Source organism: Mya arenaria, chromosome 10 (assembly GCF_026914265.1).
Source record: "Mya arenaria isolate MELC-2E11 chromosome 10, ASM2691426v1".
In the NCBI taxonomy this organism is placed as follows: Eukaryota; Metazoa; Mollusca; class Bivalvia; order Myida; family Myidae; genus Mya; species Mya arenaria.
Window position 1 is genome coordinate 26,833,077 of NC_069131.1, and position 19,298 is coordinate 26,852,374.

Sequence of the window (19,298 nt, forward strand, 5' to 3'; positions counted from 1 at the left end):
TTAAGTTAAAGTTATAGTTCAGTAGTTGTAAAGATTGTATGAAAATAATAATTGAGTTTAAGAAAAACAACTTATACATGCTAAATTATTAATGTTTATTTTCCATGATTTCTTTACCAAAGATAACTGGCAAAATCTTATTTTATGTAACAATTATAACTGAGCATAATAAATGATTTTAGTAATGAACTGAAACTTTCCTACCAGTATTGGTACCAAATGAAAACTTGGCAAGTGGCATACATGTATTGCATATCACATTCATGTTATATGCAAAATAATAACAATATGCAATATAATACTCAGTCATATTCATAAATTTGGCAACCCAAGAAATAGCGCAAAAAAATAATACATACTTAAGAGCAAAGTATACTTTTGCAATTGCTTTAGAGCCCCGGTCCTGTGGTTAGACCATATATTTTACAATCACGCTGTTGCGGATTCGAATCCCGCCTCCGTCTAGCATATTTTTATTATGGTTTCCCCACCTCTGTTTGTTATATACTTTTCATAAAGTTAATCGTTATTTTAGTACAGCAGGATTCAAAAATATATTTTCAGACAGCAGAAACTGAAACTTTAGCCGAAATAGCAGAAAATATAACGCTATGTTCAAGTATAAATACAGAAATATAAAGCCATTTGTCTATTAAAGTATGAAACCTTATATAACAAAGCCATTTGTCTATTAAAGTATAAGACATTATATAACAAATATACTGAACTTAAAATGATCATTAATTGGATTTTGGCTGTAATGGCAATATGTAGTATACACTGTAATTTTAAGAATACACCACATCTATAAAATCTAGGAAATACTTATATGTTTGGTTCGTCTTCAGGTGGCAGTCGTGGAAAATACAAACCAGAGTGTGTATGTTGGAGAAATGGAGGGAAACATGATGACCTTTGCCCGTCGGCCAGTCGGAAAACTAACAAGTTCTCTCAACGTAAACAATAAACAGAGCGTGATTTTGAATCCCTTGGACATAATCGTCGATATTTAATTGCAAAATTCGAAGGATGTAAGAAAGACAACGTAATACAATTATCGGAAATTCAGATTCAACTTATAAATCAGTCCGTAGCTTCGTATTATTCCAAACAAGCTTCAAACATCTAAAACCTCATATATTTGGTATGATCATAAATATCAGATAACAGTTTGCCTGTACATATCTTTTAAACCTTGTTTTTGTATTTCAATAAGCTTACATTGTGTTTTCATTTTGTAAATATTTGTACATTTGATGATTGAGTTATTTTTTATTTACTTTTGCTTTGCCTTAAAGCCTATTTTATTTTAGTAAGTTACTAATTCAAGTTTTATTTTGTGAACACAGAGAATCGGTCAATGGCGAAGTCGGGAATCTAGTCTTGGTCTTTCGAGATCCATTCCAGTATGCTAAGCTCTTACCCTACATAACTCATTATTAAAGTTCTTCCTGTGATTTCTGTGATGGAGTTTTTTTTATCCACTCCTCTGTGCATAAAGCCTGACATATTTGAGAAAGTGCCGTTTTTGGTATTCATGAAATATTACATTTATACCCTTTATTGTCACTTGATAACAGTTCGAAGGCCATCATGCTTTGGCTCATCTACTCTGTGTTTGTTATATATTTTTTTCAATTTTGTTTTCATAATTTGTTTGTATGAAATACCCCTTCGTACAACAACATTTGTGTCCAGCATAAGCTGACTCAGAGTCTGATATAGTGACATCCTTGTAGGAAATATAAATCCACTTTTAAATTTTTGCTATAGGTTGTTTAGCATATACTATAAAGTATTCCGATCAAGAAAATGTCTTGTAAATGACGAGAACGAATGATAGAAGTATTATTATTTTCTTGAATAGATAACTTTAAGCAGATACTTTAGGTTTATTTTAATGACATGGAAAGAAACATAGAACAATAAAAAAATATTGAACCTGCTCCATGTTTACTGATGGAACATTCACTAATTATGTTAATCATGTTCTCGATGACTTTTCTTTATTTAAGCATACTTTAAATGTACAGTTCATAACATACACTAAGTTGTTTGTCATTCACGTTGTGAATAAATTGTTTAAAACTGTATATGTGTTATAACCGAAAAATGTTCAATACTGCTATTCATTTAAATGCCCCAGTCTGAGAGGCAAATAGATTTCACTTGTCTGTTCGTCGGTTCATCCAGCTGTCACAAACATTTTGTCACACGTATCTCCGGCAGTAAATTAGCAAGAGTCGTAAAACCAGCATGTCTAGTTTTGCATCTTAAGTTCTATTTGTCTGTTGGCTGTTTGTCAAATAATCATATTTGTATTTCACTTCATCTGGTAACATCCCCGAATTGTTTTGGTTATGATACCAAACCTTTCAAGATTTAGTTGGTAATATTCCCAGAAATATATTTAACTCTGTCAATAAATGTGATCTGGTTAAGCTCTGCGATTATGTTAAAGAATCAGTATGTATTCGTAATGCTATTCCTAATAATTTTTATTATTATTAATTTAGTTCATCATCTGATACTGCTGCCTTTACGTCAACATATTTGTGTCTTTAACCATAGCACTAACCATGTACAAGCATTTGATATCAAAACCTAAGTGTATGTGTTTAGACGATGTTCTGATGTATATGACTTATAAACGTCTGTTCTGTTCTTTTCTGTGTTTTTTTTTAATCATAATATGCGAAAGTCCACACTTGTATTTAAAATAATTATTGTCAAATTGTAAAATTGCAAGAGACATACCTGTAATACTGAAATAACATTCTAGTAGGTTTTAACAACCAGGACTATGTAATCTATGTCGTTCTATCAATCAACACTTAATAGAGTCAAACGTCATGGTCATAACTCATATTCGCCATTAAAATGTTGTCGTATTTACTTATTCCCTTCTAAGAGGACACATTTTATCTGCAAATATCTGTTATCATCTGAACACGATTGAACACTATGTCTTCTATCCTCACACTTTGAATGGTCATAATCTTTAAACGGCCTTAAAGTCATCCAATGGCAATGACCAATCAGCTGTCATTTTAGTCCATGCGTATTTCGATTGTTCAAATAATCCTGACAACATGGCGCTCAGGGGGTGGTGGGGATTAATGTTTGACAAACATCTCTTGTTATAAAATGTTTATATTTTTATTGGAAATATTACCAAACATATGCGAATATTGCATGTTTTAGAAATGTTTAGAACAATTTTAGTCATACTATAGATTGTTCTGGGAATATTACAAACATGCTGAAAAACCTGCTGTTAATTTCAATACTATGCAATGAAGATTGTGGTAATATTCCCAGTATAATTCATGTCCTACAGCAGCCCACGTGGAGCTTTTTCTTTTGGATTATTTTATTTCAATTCATCTTTTGATAAGCCCAAAAAAGATTTGGTAATGTTACCAAATATTTCAAAATAATATAATTGTATTCAGGATGAATTTGAGAACGATAACGGAAAATGTTCGTAATTCATTTTGTGAATATTACCAAATATTTGTGACTATTCCTAGTTTAAGAATGATATAGAAAATCTCTCGGCATAATATGGATTATTTTAGGAATATTCTCAAAAATGTTGAAAAGCCCCAGTTTTCAATACTATACTATGAACTGTTTAGTCCTACAGAAACTATTTGTGGAGTTTTCAAAGGCTTTTTGTTGAATTATTCTGTTTCAGTTCATCTGGTAATATTCTCAAATAATTTTGGTAATGTTACCAAATATCACGATCAAATTGGTAATATTCCCAGAAAACCTGGACATTTTATTCAGAATCCTAGCAGAAAATGTTCATCATTTATTTTGGGAATATTACCAAATATTTGTGAATTTTCATAGTTGAAGAATATTTTTGAAAATCTCTCGGCATTATATCGATAGTTTTGGGAATGTTCCCAAAAATGTTAAAAACCCCACTATAACTTTAAATACTATACTATGAAATGTTTGGTAATATTCCCGAACGATTTTGGTAATGTTACCAGAAAATTCAAGATTAACTTTGGTAATATTCCCAGAAAACCTGGACATTATTTCCAAGGCGAATTTTAAAATGTTAGCCGAAAATGTTCATAATTCAGAAAAATTACCAAATATTTGTGACAACCCCTAGTTTTTATTAATTTTTAGAAAACCTCTCAACATACTATGGATACTTTTGGGAATATTACCAGAAATGTTGAAAACCCCACCATAACTCTTCAGTACTATATTACAAAGTGTTTGGAAATATTTTCAAAATGTTTTGGTAATGTTACCAAATTTTCAAGATCAAATTGGTAATATTCCCAGAAAACCTGAACATTATACTCAGAATCCTAGCAGAAAATGTTCATCACTTATTTTGGGAATATTACCAAATATTTGTGACTTTTCATAGTTGAAGAATATTTTAGAAAATCTCTCGGCATAGTATGGATTATTTTGGGAATGTTCCCACAAATGTTGAAACTCCCACAACAACTTTCAATACTATATTACAAATTGTTTGGAATTATTTTCAAAATGTTTTGGTAATGTTACCAAATTTTCAAGATCAAATTGGTAATATTCCCAGAAAACCTGGACATTATATTCAGATTCCTAGCAGAAAATGTTCATCATTTATTTTGGGAATATTACCAAATATTTGTTACTTTTCATAGTTGAAGACTATTTTAGAAAATCTCTCGGCATAGTATGAATTATTTTGGGAATGTTATCCACAAATGTTAAAACCCCCACCATAACTTTCAATACTATTCTACAAAGTGTTTGGAAATATTTTCAAAATGTTTTGGTAATGTTACCAAATATTCAAGATCAAATTGGTAATATTCCCAGAAAACCTGGATATTATATTCAGATTCCTAGCAGAAAATGTTCATCTTTTTTTGGGGGGGAATATTACCAAATATTTGTGACTTTTCATAATTGAAGAATATTTTAGAAAATCGCTCGGCATAGTATCAATTATTTTGGGAATGTTCCCACAAATGTTGAAAACCCCACCACAACTTTCAATACTATACTACAAAGTGTTTGGAAATATTTTCAAAATGTTTTGGTAATGTTACCAAATTTTCAAGATCAAATTGGTAATATTCCCAGAAAACCTGGCATACTTTGGATACTTTTGGGAATATTACCAGAAATGTTGAAAACCACACTATAACTCTTCAATACTAAACTATGAAGTGTTTGGTAATATTCCCAAAGATATTTCTAATCCTACAGAAATGCTTTGAGGACATTACAAAGGGTTTCTGTTGAATAAAAATGTTACCATGCTGAAAAGGGAAAGTTGCGTTTTCCTTTTTCATTTTGCGGTTTGTTTTAAATGCATGTAAATTATGTTGTTTGTTTAAAAAATATTCATCTTCAATACATGTTTTCCATGTCACATGCATAAGAGATGCTGAATGAAACTCGACCATACTGATTGAGATTTATAACCTTTCCCTATCGATGGATATAAATTAACCTATAACACAATGTTGTTAGAATTTCTGTGTTAAACCCAGTTACTGACTTTATTTTGATAATTTGTTATTATTGATTTAATTAAATTTGTTCAAATTGAGTTATTTTTCCAAGAAAAATCAAACAGCGATTAAATTTGCTAAAGCGCCACTATATAATCATTATTTTAATCTATATATTTTACAACGATTGTGAAGCAAGTCATTGCAACCTTATTTTAATTACTCTCGTTGGCACGATTTTACGCGAGGTTGTGGTCTTTTGTTGTTGGGGAAACCCGAGTACCAGAAGGAACCCCTCTTGTCTGGCTTGGTGCCCACAAACCAATCTCCAATCTTACATGCGCCCAGGCCGAAAATCAAGCCCGGGTCGCCTAGGTGGAAAGCGAGTGCGCTTACCGGACAACAAATTTGACCTCTTCTGTTGATGATTTAAATAATCAATCAGAGGCCTAATTTGGACTTTTGATGACGTTTAATTATTAAAATAGTCTGACCTACAAAATGTGAAAGAACTCGTAGATACGACACACTTTCATCAAGAACCAGGACACTCTAAATAATTGAATATTCAAAAGAGTTGTATGCTTGTACAAAGCTGTTGGTGAACCCAAACTGAACTAAAACAAGAACAACAACAACAACTGAGTTTTACTTGTCTTCTGTTATTGTTTTACTAAACAAAAGTCATATCATTGTCACAGCCGTTTCTTTTTTGCCCATTACCATTGGCTCTTCCTCGAAAACAGTTTTAAAAATTCAGATATGCGCACGTAATTGTCACAAAAATTTAGGTGTGTAACCAGGCTCTGAATTTTGGATTTAGTTGTTGTTTGATCGTTTGCAAAAACTATGCAGTGTGTTTAGCCAACTTTCTCACTCACTCACTCACTCACTCACTCACTCACTCACTCACTCACTCACTCACTCACTCACTCACTCACTCACTCACTCACTCACTCACTCACTCACTCACTCACTCACTCACTCACTCACTCACTCACTCACTCACTCACTCACTCACTCACTCACTCACTCACTAACCAACTCAACTCACTCACTCACTCACTCACTCACTCACTCACTCACTCACTCACTCACTCACTCACTCACTCACTCACTCACTCACTCACTCACGCACGCACTCACTCACTCACTCACTCACTCACTCACTCACTCACTCACTCACTCACTCACTCACTCACTCACTCACTCACTCACTCACTCACTCACTCACTCACTCACTCACTCACTCACTCACTCACTCACTCACTCACTCACTCACTCACTCACTCACTCACTCACTCACTCACTCACTCACTCACTCACTCACTCACTCACTCACTCACTCACTCACTCACTCACTCACTCACTCACTCACTCACTCACTCACTCACTCACTCACTCACTCACTCACTCACTCACTCACTCACTCACTCACTCACTCACTCACTCACTCACTCACTCACTCACTCACTCACTCACTCACTCACTCACTCACTCACTCACTCGCTTTGTGAAATTTATTTAGCAACATATCTTATAAAACTTAACTTATTAAACCGACTATCCCATTTAAACTTGAGTGATTTTAAACTTACAATAAACTTTTCGTACAATGCAATGCTTATAGTTTGATTCAAACAATAAAGCAGGAACTTTATAACCCTATAGCGAATAAAGCACATTTTAATTCAAACATCAGAGCGCTTTTGAAAATGTTTAACTTGTTGTATCAAGTTACTATTTATACTGATCGCTAAATAACTCAAGCAGTGCAAAGCGGGATGAATCACTTTTGTGGCGATATTTTCTTCCTGTTTGTGAAAGAAATATAAATATGTTAGTCGTGAGTGTGGACTGTAATGATTAAAAAAATCGGTTAGTGCATTTTTATTCGAACTTTATTTTTTGTAATAATTATGTTGCCTAACGTAAGTTTGTTTATGTTGGATTTAAATTAAAGTATTTATAAAGTATCTCTTGATTCAAATTTCATGTTACTCTATTTGATTAGACGTTTAGAGATTGCCATTTTTACAAAAAAAATCCTTAGTTATTTCATTTAAGAACTATCTTTATTAGAAACTTTGCGTAATATTATTTCGGTGCGTACATAGAAAATATACGAGTAAGATAATACATATAACTTTCTTATCAACGAATGTATCGTAACACTTTTCAAGTAAGTTATAAGTCTGGAAATATTTTGCAACGTGGTTTCCGATTTATGTTTACGGGTTTATATCGTTACTCGCTGAAAATATATCTAAATTTCTAAGTTTACGATATTTGCTCGTACGCGCTTTCATAACATCGCTCATCGATGTAAATATACATTATACACTTATACTTGTTAAAGGTTTTCATATCTCAGTGCATCAATATATTCGCAAAGTGAAACCTCTTTAGAGTATACATATAGTGACATTTCGGATATATCTGGAATATGAAAGAACATTGGCTAATTAAATGTGTTTAAGGTAAAACTCTTAATCGCTTCGAATAAAAATTTCAAGGTAAAATAATTTTAAAGAGCAATAACATTTTCTACCATATTCATTAATGGCATACTCAAGACGCAAACATACAATTTATTGTTTTATTTAAAAAAAAAATCTTTAGCATCAGCATTTATGGTGGAAATGATAAAATATGTACAGGATAAACAAGAATGTACACGTCTTTGAACAAAAGTAATGATTTTACCATGTTTGAGATTGTGCAGATCAATTACAACGCTATATACATATTCCGCACGCTATGTATTGTACGAGGACCTTGAAAGTGGCCAAAAGTTAAGAAATGCAAATTAAATCGTGCAAACAGAGTGCAACTAAAGTATCCCGCCGAACTCGTTGTAAATAACCGAACGATTATGAATGAATTTCCGAACTGGTATATTTTACTAGCAAAACCCATACCGACGTTCAACGCCATATGTAACCGCGCCGACACGAGTCCGTCGGCGTTTCAAGCGGTGAGTGGCGTTTTGGGTTCGACATCCAGTGACAGAGTTGTGTCAGGTAAGGACGTGCCCCTTAGCACGACGGGATCTGCCGAGCCAACGCTTACACAGCAACATACCAGTAGCAGGCCTTTACCGGAACATGTGCCACTTACGCAGATGACTGGTGACATCAGGAATCTGACATATTCGCAGACATTATCGCAGTCATCGATTTCAGGTACTCCGATTAACAGTGCTTTTGTTGATAAACAAAGTGCACGCGGCCGACCCCAATCATGTGGCCAGTCATCAACTAATCGGAGCAGACCGAAATCAGCCAGCGCTAAACCAGCGACTACCACGTCACGAAAGAAGACACAGCCGACGAATCAGAGCGTGGTTTTAAATAGAGAACCGCTTATTAGGGTTAATACCTAGGACGGTTGTAGTACTACCGGTGTATACATAGACAATGTAAATAGCAGAGTTAAATTTGCTTTATTGAACATTCAGCGTAAAAACAAACTTGAAAGCAATGATTTACGACTGATATTTGATAAGAATGATATTATATGTTTAACTGAGACTTGGGGAAGTGATGATTTAGATTTTACAGTTAGTGGATTTCAACATGAAGTCCTAAATAGAAAAGAAAAACTTAAAGGCAGTACTCGAAATTCAGGTGGAATAATTTTATATTATTAGAGATAAGCTAGCAAGACCAGTTATGTGTGTTATGCAACAAAATGATTCTCATTTTTGGGTTAAATTAGATGGAAAACATTTTAATCTTATGACTGATTTGCTGATTTGTGTATGTTATATCATACCTGCTAACTCCAGCAGAAATGCACTTGTAGAAAATAGTACTTTTGACAATATTTTAGACAATATCGCCCATTTTCAGAGCGCAGGGGGAGATGATAAATATACGTTCATGATTCTAGGCGATTTTAATTCACGCACAGGAACTTTACATGATTTTGTCGGGGATGATAATGTTCAATTATCTAATCTAAATATTTTACCTGATGATTACATTGCAGATCGATTTTTGGCAAGAAATAATAAAGATTTAAATGTTAATTCGAATGGACGACTGTTGATTGATTTTTTAAAACAGTCCGGGATGAGAATAGCTAACGGGCGTGTATGCGGTGATTGTGGTGACTTTACTTATGTTGGCAGTTATGGGTCAAGCGTGGTAGATTACTGTATTGTGAGCGAACATTTAATAAATGTTGTTCAGTGTTTTGTCAATCATGGACCGACTACTTTATCTGATCACTGTCTTATATAATTTTCATTGTTAAATAATGTTAACCAGAACGATTATAATATAGATTGCGATCAAAATGAAAGTTATGCGCCTGGGTTAAACATGATTGCATATTATAAGTGGAACACAGAACATAAAGATGTCTATATGAAAAGTATTAATGATATTGATTTTATAAACCATGTACAACAACTAAATAGTGGTATAAGTAATATTGCTTCAAATAGTGACATAGACTTATGTATAGAGACATTGTTATATCAAATTGATAATGTTTGTAAACCATTATTTGAGAAACATTCTAAAACATTTTCTGACTGTCATGATTGCATAGAAATGCAAAAGGTGGTGACGCCTTATTTTGAGATATATGTATTGAAAGTAGAAAATACTTTTATAACAAATTAAATATGTATAGGCGTGAGAAAACTACAGAGAATAGAATAAGTATGATACAAGCAAGAAGTGTGTATAAGAAAAATGTAAGATCTTTTAATTACAATAGAAGTAGAATAAAAACCAATGTTTTTCAGATTTGTTAAAAGGCACGTTTAAAAAATGCTAAGTTATATTGGAATATGTTAAAAGAGACTGTCACACATAAATCACCAAAGAATATCTCATTAGAAACATTAACTGAATACTTTAAAGCTATAAATAATCCTGAGAGTAGATTTTTTCAGGCTGATGAAAATGTATTGTTTTAATAATCAATTATTAGGGAGTGAAATAAAAACTATGTTTGCAGAATTAGACATACCATTTACTATCGTCGATATAGATAAAGGCATATCAGAATTAAATCTGGCAAAGTGGAGGCCCTGATAGAATTTTTAATGAATTATTGTATTATGGTAAGAATATATTTACTTTAGTTTTAACAAACCTTTTTAGTAAAATATTAGAAGTAGGCTATTTTCCTAAATCATGGGGAGAAGGCCATATAATGCCTATACATAATAAAGGAAGTGTTAGTGAAGTTGGTAATTTTAGAGGAGTAACCTTATTAAGTGTTATAGGAAAACTCTTCACCAAAATTATTACTATTCGCTTAAAAAGATGGGCTGTGAATTATTATGTGTACGTCGAAGCTCAAGCAGGTTTCAGAGCAAAGATGGGCACTGTTGACAATGGTTTTGTTCTGAACGCATTGATAAATCATTGTTTAAATAATAATGACAAGCTATATTGTTTATTTGTGGATTATTCCAAGGCATTCGATTATATTGTTAGGCCAAATATTTGGCAAAAGATATATAGACTAGGTATAAGATGTAAATTATTTAATATTATAAAGCCAATGTATAATACTGTTAGCTCACATGTTAAATTACTAGATAAAACAGGTGATGCCTTTGAATGTTTACTCGGTATCAGACAAGGTGAAAGTTTGAGTCCATTTTTATTTGCAATGTATCTAAACGATTTAGAGGAAGAGCTTATGACAAAAGGTGCGAATGACATTGATGTAAACACACTAAAAATATTCCTGTTGATGTATGCAGACGATATTGTTATTTTTGCCACTACACCAGCAGATATGCAATCAAATTTAGATATTCCGGAGCACTACTGTAAACGTTGGAAATTAGTTGTTAATAGAGATAAAACAAAGATTGATTGTTTTTAGAAAAGGCGGTAGAATGCCTAATGATTTGAACTTCCGTTATGAGGGTGGAAATATTGAGATTGTTAACAAATATTGTTATCTGGGTATTGTTTTCACGCCTGGTGGTTCGTTTCAAAATACATCCAAGACATTAGCTGGTCAAGCTCAAAAAGCCATTTTCAAGTTGAAGAGATACTTATTAAATTTCACTAATATTTCCGTAGAACATGTTTTAGATCTTTTTGATAAGCTGGTTAAGCCTATCTTATTTCATGGATGTGAGGTTTGGGGATTTACAGATGCATTGTGTGTAGAACGCATACATACTTTATTTTGCAAATCAATATTGGAAGTTAAGACATCAACGTAGAACAATTTTGTATATAACGAACTGGGACGCTTAGACATGTTCATCTACGTTATGTATCTATTCTTAAATACTGGTTTAAAGTGATAGAGTGCTCGGATAGAAAATTTATTAACAATGTGTATTAAATAATGTTAAGAGACATTGGTATTAGACCAAGAAAAAATAACTGGGCTGCTAGTGTAAAAGACATGCTGTGTAATTTTGGGTTCAATGAGGTATGGGCAGCACAAGGTGTTGGCGACATAAATGTATTTATCAGCTTGTTTAAGCAAAGAGTCAAAGATAACTTTATTCAAAATCTTAATAGTCGGATAAATGATTCATATAGAGCAACGTTTTATAGGTATTTCGGTGAATTTGAATACCAAGCATACTTGAACATTGGTTATGTAGAAAAATATAGAATTGCTATGTCACGGTTAAGACTTAGTTCTCATCGTTTACTAATATAAACTGGACGATGGTCAAATGTACCAAGAGAAGATTGGATCTGTTATGTATGCCAAGTACTTGAAGATGAATACCATTTTTTGGTGGAATGTAATCTTTATAATACTATTAGAGATAAATATATAAAACGATATTATAGACTTAGGCCTAGTATGTATAAGACTGTACAACTTTTGCAGTCTGAAAACGTGAGTAATGTAAGAAACTTATCAGCATACATATATCATGCTTTTAAAATAAGAAAATTAAGTGTGAGTGTAAACACGACTTAGTGTACGGTTACATTATATCTGAATAGCGGTACTCTTTATGCTAGACGTACATTGTATATATGAAATATTACAGATTGATAAATTATTCGAAATAAGTTGACACACATTAACCGTATAGTATCGATGACAACCATGCATATTTGTATGTACAAGCCTGATTTTTTGTATTCCATAGACCATCTTTCTGTTAAAACCTTAGTCCAAACTAGCAAAACATAACTGAAGTTATTTGTACATAATGAGTATAGTAGTAACGTGTATTGCTTATCAAAATTTATGATATCATTGTAGTGATGTGAATAAGTTATACAGTCGATAAAATGATGTACAGTTAAGTCATAACTCATAATCGATAAAGACAATTCTATTAAATTATATGAAAATAGTTGTTAAATTTGTGAATATATAAATAGAGTTAATCAATCTGTTCCGCCATACATGTATGTAAGTGATTGTATTACATTGATTTGATCACGGGTCATGTTGGCCTATTTCAAATATGTATTGTTTGATATATTTCTTTGAATAAACATTCTTCTTCTTTTCTTGTTGAAAATATTGTACAAACAGTCAATCGATTTAAATTCTACAATCCGGCTTTAGCGGTTGGGTAAAATATCAATAATTAGGGTCGTGAGAACCGTAAGAATCAAGGTGCTCGTTAATATGAGCTCTGTTTTGATTGTCTAGAACTATATTTCTATGTAATCTTAACACAGCCTAAATACAGGAAATCCGACTTTGTTCCGCATATCATTCTTTTTAAACTAATAAATAAGGAGACATTAACATAATCGAATTTTAAACCAATGGTATTGTTGAACAACAACATTGTAGTTATACTGATAATTATGAATACGAAAAAAACTGATTTTGACTTATTTTGATTTTTGAAGCAAAAACTAACAAATAACTTCCCATATCCACATTTTGTCTGTTGCAGAACAATCAGACACATCGCCAGGACAGAATGGTTTTTTGGATATTTTGTGTGCTCTGCTTTGCTCGATCATGTATGGGAGGTATGTGTAAATTGTTTATATACATATCAAATGTCTTTTTTCTTATATGAAGTTAAATAATTCAGAAAAACACAATACGGGTAATACATATATTTGACATTTGTTTTGTGACAGTTTTTATGGACGGGTTGGACTGCAGTCTAGACTGTGTGTGCTGTAAGGGAGGAGTAGATCGATGTGTGTATGAGTCTAGATTTGGAGACAAATTTTGTTTTGATGGCTGTGTTGACGGCATATATGGGTTTAGATGTCACAATCCCTGTCCCGGTAACTGTTCTTTGTGTGCACAAGATACAAGCAGACCATGTTACAGCTGCAAGGCTACATTTTATGATAAAAACAGTGAGTGTAGCAAGAGCTGTTCAGTCGGGTGTTTTTGGGGTGACTGTAATGATGATGGAAAATGTAGTCCATGTACAGTAAACTTCGAAGGAACAAGCTGTGAGACGTGCATACAAGGAAAGTATGGTTCAAGTTGTACACAATTTTGCATTAATCAGAGCTGCCGATGTTCGAATGGAACTGATTGTACTTCTTGTAAAACGGGTTTCTACGACAGTAATACCTTCTGTCAAACAGCTTGTTCCCCGGGATGTCAGGATGGCGTTTGTAATGATGACGGAAGTTGCAATTGTCGAGCTGAGTTCATGGGAAATACATGCAGTGAATGTCAATCAGGATATTATGGGGCATACTGCAATGTTTCATGTTCTGTAGGATGTGTAAATGGACTGTGCTCAAAAGATGGTTCTTGTGAATGTCACCCAAACTTTGTTACAACGAAATGTGATACGTGTGCGGATGAAAGATACGGTGATAACTGTAACGAGATTTGCAGCGTAGGATGTATTACATCGTCCTGTGACAGAAGAAATGGTTTTGTAAATGTCTTCCTAACTTTTCTGGCGATCAATGCGACCAATGCAAATCAGGCTTTTTCGAACAATCATGTAACTTACATTGCTCTGAAAATTGCAAAGCATACACATGCACACGATACCAGGGGAAGTGCACACTTGGTTGTGTTGAAAGTTTTTCGGGTGACAATTGCACAACGCCTTGTGACAAAACATGCGCAACATGTCTACAACATGATAAATCATACTGCAGTACATGCCGAAATGGATACAGTGGATCAACCTGTCGATGTCCACCCAGCTGCAATTGTGACTCTGCATCTGAAATATGCACTGAATGTAAAGATGGGTACACCAACCCTGAAAAGGAATGCAAGTGTCAGGCACAATATTGCATCGGAACCAAGTGTGATCAATGTATTAACCAAACGTTTTATGTTGATAACAGCGCGTGCTGTGATTGTCCGAATAATTGCAAAGATGGTACATGCGAACGTGGACCTACATGTACTTCTGGCTGTATTGACGGATTTTACGGCTTTGATTGTTCTCAAAGTTGTTTGTCCCCGAGTGCAGACTGTTTAAGATGTACTCAGATGTATGGTAAGTGTCTCGAATGTAACGATGGCTTTTACCCTAACGGCAATGGAAGCTGCATGAGCTGCAGCAGTAACTGTAAGAATGGGCAGTGCAATACTGAGACTGGCGCATGTATCAATGGATGCACAGATAGATTTTGGGGAGACAAGTGCGATATTCCGTGTGATCCAAATTGTGATACTTGTCAACTAGATTCAGGAATCTGTTTGTCTTGTAAAAACACAACTTACCATGGACTTTCTTGTAGCGAATCATGTAGCACCTCGTGTTTGGAAAGCAAATGCGAACAAAATACTGGTTATTGTTCCATTGGTTGCTCCAGAGATTCTTTTGGAAATATGTGTGATATTAAATGCCCTTCAAATTGTCAGCAAGGGGATTCAAAAACGAGCTGTAATATCGATGGCGACTGTTTATATGGCTGCATCAATGACCTTGGAGGGAGAGATTGTTCAGGTATGTGTCAGGTGTATGTTGCCATCAACAGACTTGTATTACATATATTATGCTGTCTTTACAACGCACTAGTATATATGCAAAAATCGAAATCCGCTAATTTCCATAAACTGCGAAATTTACTATACAAAATGTTTATTGCAGCTATTAGCTTCAAAGATGTTTTGTGCATTTTGGGGTGTTAAACACCAAACAAGAAAACTATCCGTTTTATGTTTAATATATTTACATGTGGGCAACATAATTGAGACAAGTCCATTTCATATAAGACATCCTATGTCATGCTTGGAATGTGGGTTTTAATACTTATGTAAAGTAGTTTTTGTCGAATGTGTGAAAAGGATCATTCTGACAATAATCTATTATTCTTTAAGTTGTTCGATACTTTACCATATTTTGTTGAAAGTTCCATATTTTATATCGACAGCGTTTTTATTGTTCAAAAATATTTTTGCAGACTTGCATCCATAAATTTTACAATTCACATTCAAATATTCTTAAAGAAGTTACTTACACGGAGGTGGCATTTTTAATTCTATTTGCTATTTTATCATCGTTGCTGCTAGCAATTACTTTTCTAAGTACGAACACTCTCATTTATCAGACGTATTCACAATAGTTTTCATGATCATTTTACTATGCACCCCATGCCCCTTATTCGGATGTTTGAAATAAGATAGTGTTAGATATACGCTTTGGTTACATACAACTACGGCCATAAAGTTAAACTAGTTGTCCGAGTGTTCTTACGTGTGAATGGATCAGTCGGGTGATAAGTGTTCTTGCAAAATGGAGATATTAACAACATCTTCATACACACGAGGATTGATTTTAGTGGATCTTTTATAACCCGTTTGGAATAAATTCTTTGTATTTAGTTCAGAAAGATGTTGGAAATTTGCCTTTCTTTTTGCCAACTTAAGAACATTAATCGGGATCTATACTGTTTTTTATGGATAGTGCTATTATATGCATGTATCATGTTACATAAAAGAAAACATCTTAAAGTGGAAACACACTTCATATATACACTTTGTAATACTACAGTTTGCTTTTGCTTGATGCTCAAGTTGTTATTTCAGAAAGACGAATTTTCATTGGTTCTCCCTCAAATGTTGCAACCGCAGCTTTATCTGGAGTTTTGGGCATTTTGCTTCTTTGTACAGTTGTCGGTGTTTACCTGTGGAACAGACGAAGGTCTACGCCACCAGGTATGTACCTTTTTATCAGTTTTGAATAAAACTTTTTATTAAACAAAACCACAATATTTATATGCACCATGTATATACTAATCATCATTAATTTTAATTTCGGAATAATTATATATCTGGACGCACCTGGTAAGTTATCATATGAAACTGCGTATTTTATCTCCTGCCTCAAACACTCATAAGCATCTGTGAATGTATTTACATAACATTACATTAGCATTCACTCAGTCACAGATGCAGACTCATACTATAACTCCATATTTGTGAAACAAAGTGGCACATATTGCCTGGTACATAAGTATGTACTGTGAAATACCAATACAAACTTAGTAAGGATCTAATGTATTCCACCACTTGACCATTCACAATCTTTATCAGCACAATCTCAGTAAATAGACCAACGCTCTATAAGGAACATTTTGGTCTGAATAGCGGGGTTTTACTGTATTATCCCTGAACTGTGATATGTGCAATATTTTAGTTTCAGAACAGGAAGATCATCATGAAATCGAAATGTCCTATGAACAGCTTCAAAGACAGGCAAACGAACCAACAAACATGAATGTTGACGAAAACTATTCCGTTCTTTCACTGTAGACGTTCGAAGCACTGTCACTATGTATTTGTGTGAGATTAGAGGTGTTACAACAGTTTTCATTTTTTTTATTCTGAAACTAGAACATAGTCGGGCTTATTTTGACATATTTTGCTTGTATATATAATTAATTCCTTTTTAAATATGTGTTGTATATTATTTCCAGAAATTTATAACCATCATATTCATCATTTAACGTTATTTATAAACATGTTCTGGTGTACATATATCATTATCTGTTTGAGACGTCTTGTTTTGTGCCCGTATGTTCTAAACACTTGATAAATGTTTGGAAAGTATGAGGTTGAGAGCTCACAAATTGGTGAGTAAGCGCCGTTGACGGTTAACTCAACATTTTAACAGGACCTTGGGTTCATTTAAAGCGTGTCTAGTAACAATACAATTGTGCAGACGAACTGCATACCATGTATGCCACATAGATCTTATTTTTATTTAGCACTAAATCAACGTAAGATTATGGTCCAACAACACCAAAAAACGTTCGCATTAAATTATTTGTAAACGAGTTGGTAGGCAAAGCATTCGCCAGAAACATATATGACTTTAGGTTTGGGACATTGAACGATCAAATGCTTTTATACACTTGGTATTTAATATTGTGTTTTAAAAGATTTAAAATCCCATTCTGTGTAGAGGCGGAACAGATTCAAACTGTTTTGATTTACGCATTTATCGGTAGAAATGTGCACTTTTGCAATGCATAAAACATTCAATGAAACGATTCAATCAAATTAGTTCGTACTTTATCGATATGTTTTACATACAATATGTAAATTGCTGTATGATAATTGCGTAATACCTACTAACCGACAATAAATGCAATACCTTCGGCGAACTGTAGACATACATTTAGACCTACACTACAACATAAACCAAACCTGAAGGTGTTCCTCAAGTGCACAACCACCGTGTAATTCTTAAATTGTTTACTACCAACAGTGTTTGTTCCAGCATTATATAGAGACATTTAAGGTATGTAGTGTTATTACACACCACATAACATTGGATGATACAAATATAACTAGTTCAAAGATAATTACTTCAACAGGTCTTGCAACATAAATTGTACCATGGACTTTAAATACACCATTAAAGGATTATTATGATAAAAACTTAGTTTCGGGTAAGTGCGTGGGCGAGGATTGTGCGTGTGTGTGTGTGGGTGGGTGCTCTTTCCTATTAAGTACTATGACTCCAACTTAAATATTGTAATTTTAACTTAAGAAAAGATTTTTCAACATTTACTTTTTTCGTGTTTCAGTTCAATATTTTATAAACCATATGCATCAATATATTAACGTTCATACTAATAACAGTTAATGCACGAATTCTTTTAAAATTGGACAGTGCATGAATCCATTGACCAATTACACTTGTCGCCATTTACTTACTGAATATTAGAAACGTCGAAAGTGTAAACATTGTTTTCATGATATAAGATGGTTTCATGATACCTGGATATTAACAAGTGTCATAGAAAAACCTTTTTTAGGAGTGCCGAAATTACGTGTGAAGATATAGTTTGTCTATAATTACGAATGAAATTAAATACGATATTACACTGAAGTCAACAATGTCCTCTATTTATTAATAAAAAAACATGAGTGAATTTGATATTTTTACTGCAAACTAAGGAGTGAAAGAAACCAGCTAAGAGCAACAAATGCACTGTTTCTTTAATGTCTATTTTTGATTCTAATTAGAATGTTTATTTGTTTTTCAACATATCCCCCTTTTTAAATACGGTTGTTTTCTGCGCCGCTTCGCCTTGGACGCCCCTCACGCAAAATAATAGCTTATGACGTAGCTTTCGATTTTTAATTTCCGGTTCGTGAATAATTTGTTTTTCTACAATTTATTATTCACTCATTTTAGGTGCAAACATTTAGCAACATTAATAAATGAACTGTTATCAATAAATCTATGTTACAAATATTAACAGTTAATGCACGAAAGCACTTAAATTAAACAAGGCATGAAAACATGACCAAATTACTACGCCGCCCTTTATTGAATGAACATTTGAAAGGTCGAAGGTGTTAGCAAAACAATTGCGCATACTCATTGGATAAAGACACTTTCTTAGTTGTAGGGTTTATTTCATGATACATGGGTACTCAGTC

The 19,298-nt window shown here is 33.4% G+C and overlaps 1 protein-coding gene and 1 long non-coding RNA gene across 4 annotated transcripts in view; both read left to right on the forward strand.

Annotated features, from left to right (window-relative positions):
• Positions 1-7,260: 7,260 nt before the first annotated feature.
• Positions 7,261-19,298, forward strand: part of LOC128204142 (scavenger receptor class F member 2-like) — a 45,065-nt gene continuing 33,027 nt past the window's right edge. The window contains exons 1-3 of one of the 3 annotated variants that reach the window (XR_008256102.1): positions 7,261-7,364; positions 13,357-13,435; positions 13,550-15,348. Coding sequence is in view for 1 of the 3 variants with exons in the window: in XM_052905511.1 (XP_052761471.1) it covers positions 14,889-15,348 (460 nt within the window). In the remaining 2 variants the exon portion in view is untranslated. The other 2 variants (XR_008256101.1, XM_052905511.1) reach the window with 2 other exon arrangements.
• On the forward strand, positions 16,426-17,395 carry LOC128204144 (uncharacterized). Its single transcript, XR_008256105.1, has 2 exons — positions 16,426-16,559; positions 17,041-17,395. It is a non-coding gene; the product is annotated as an uncharacterized LOC128204144 (long non-coding RNA).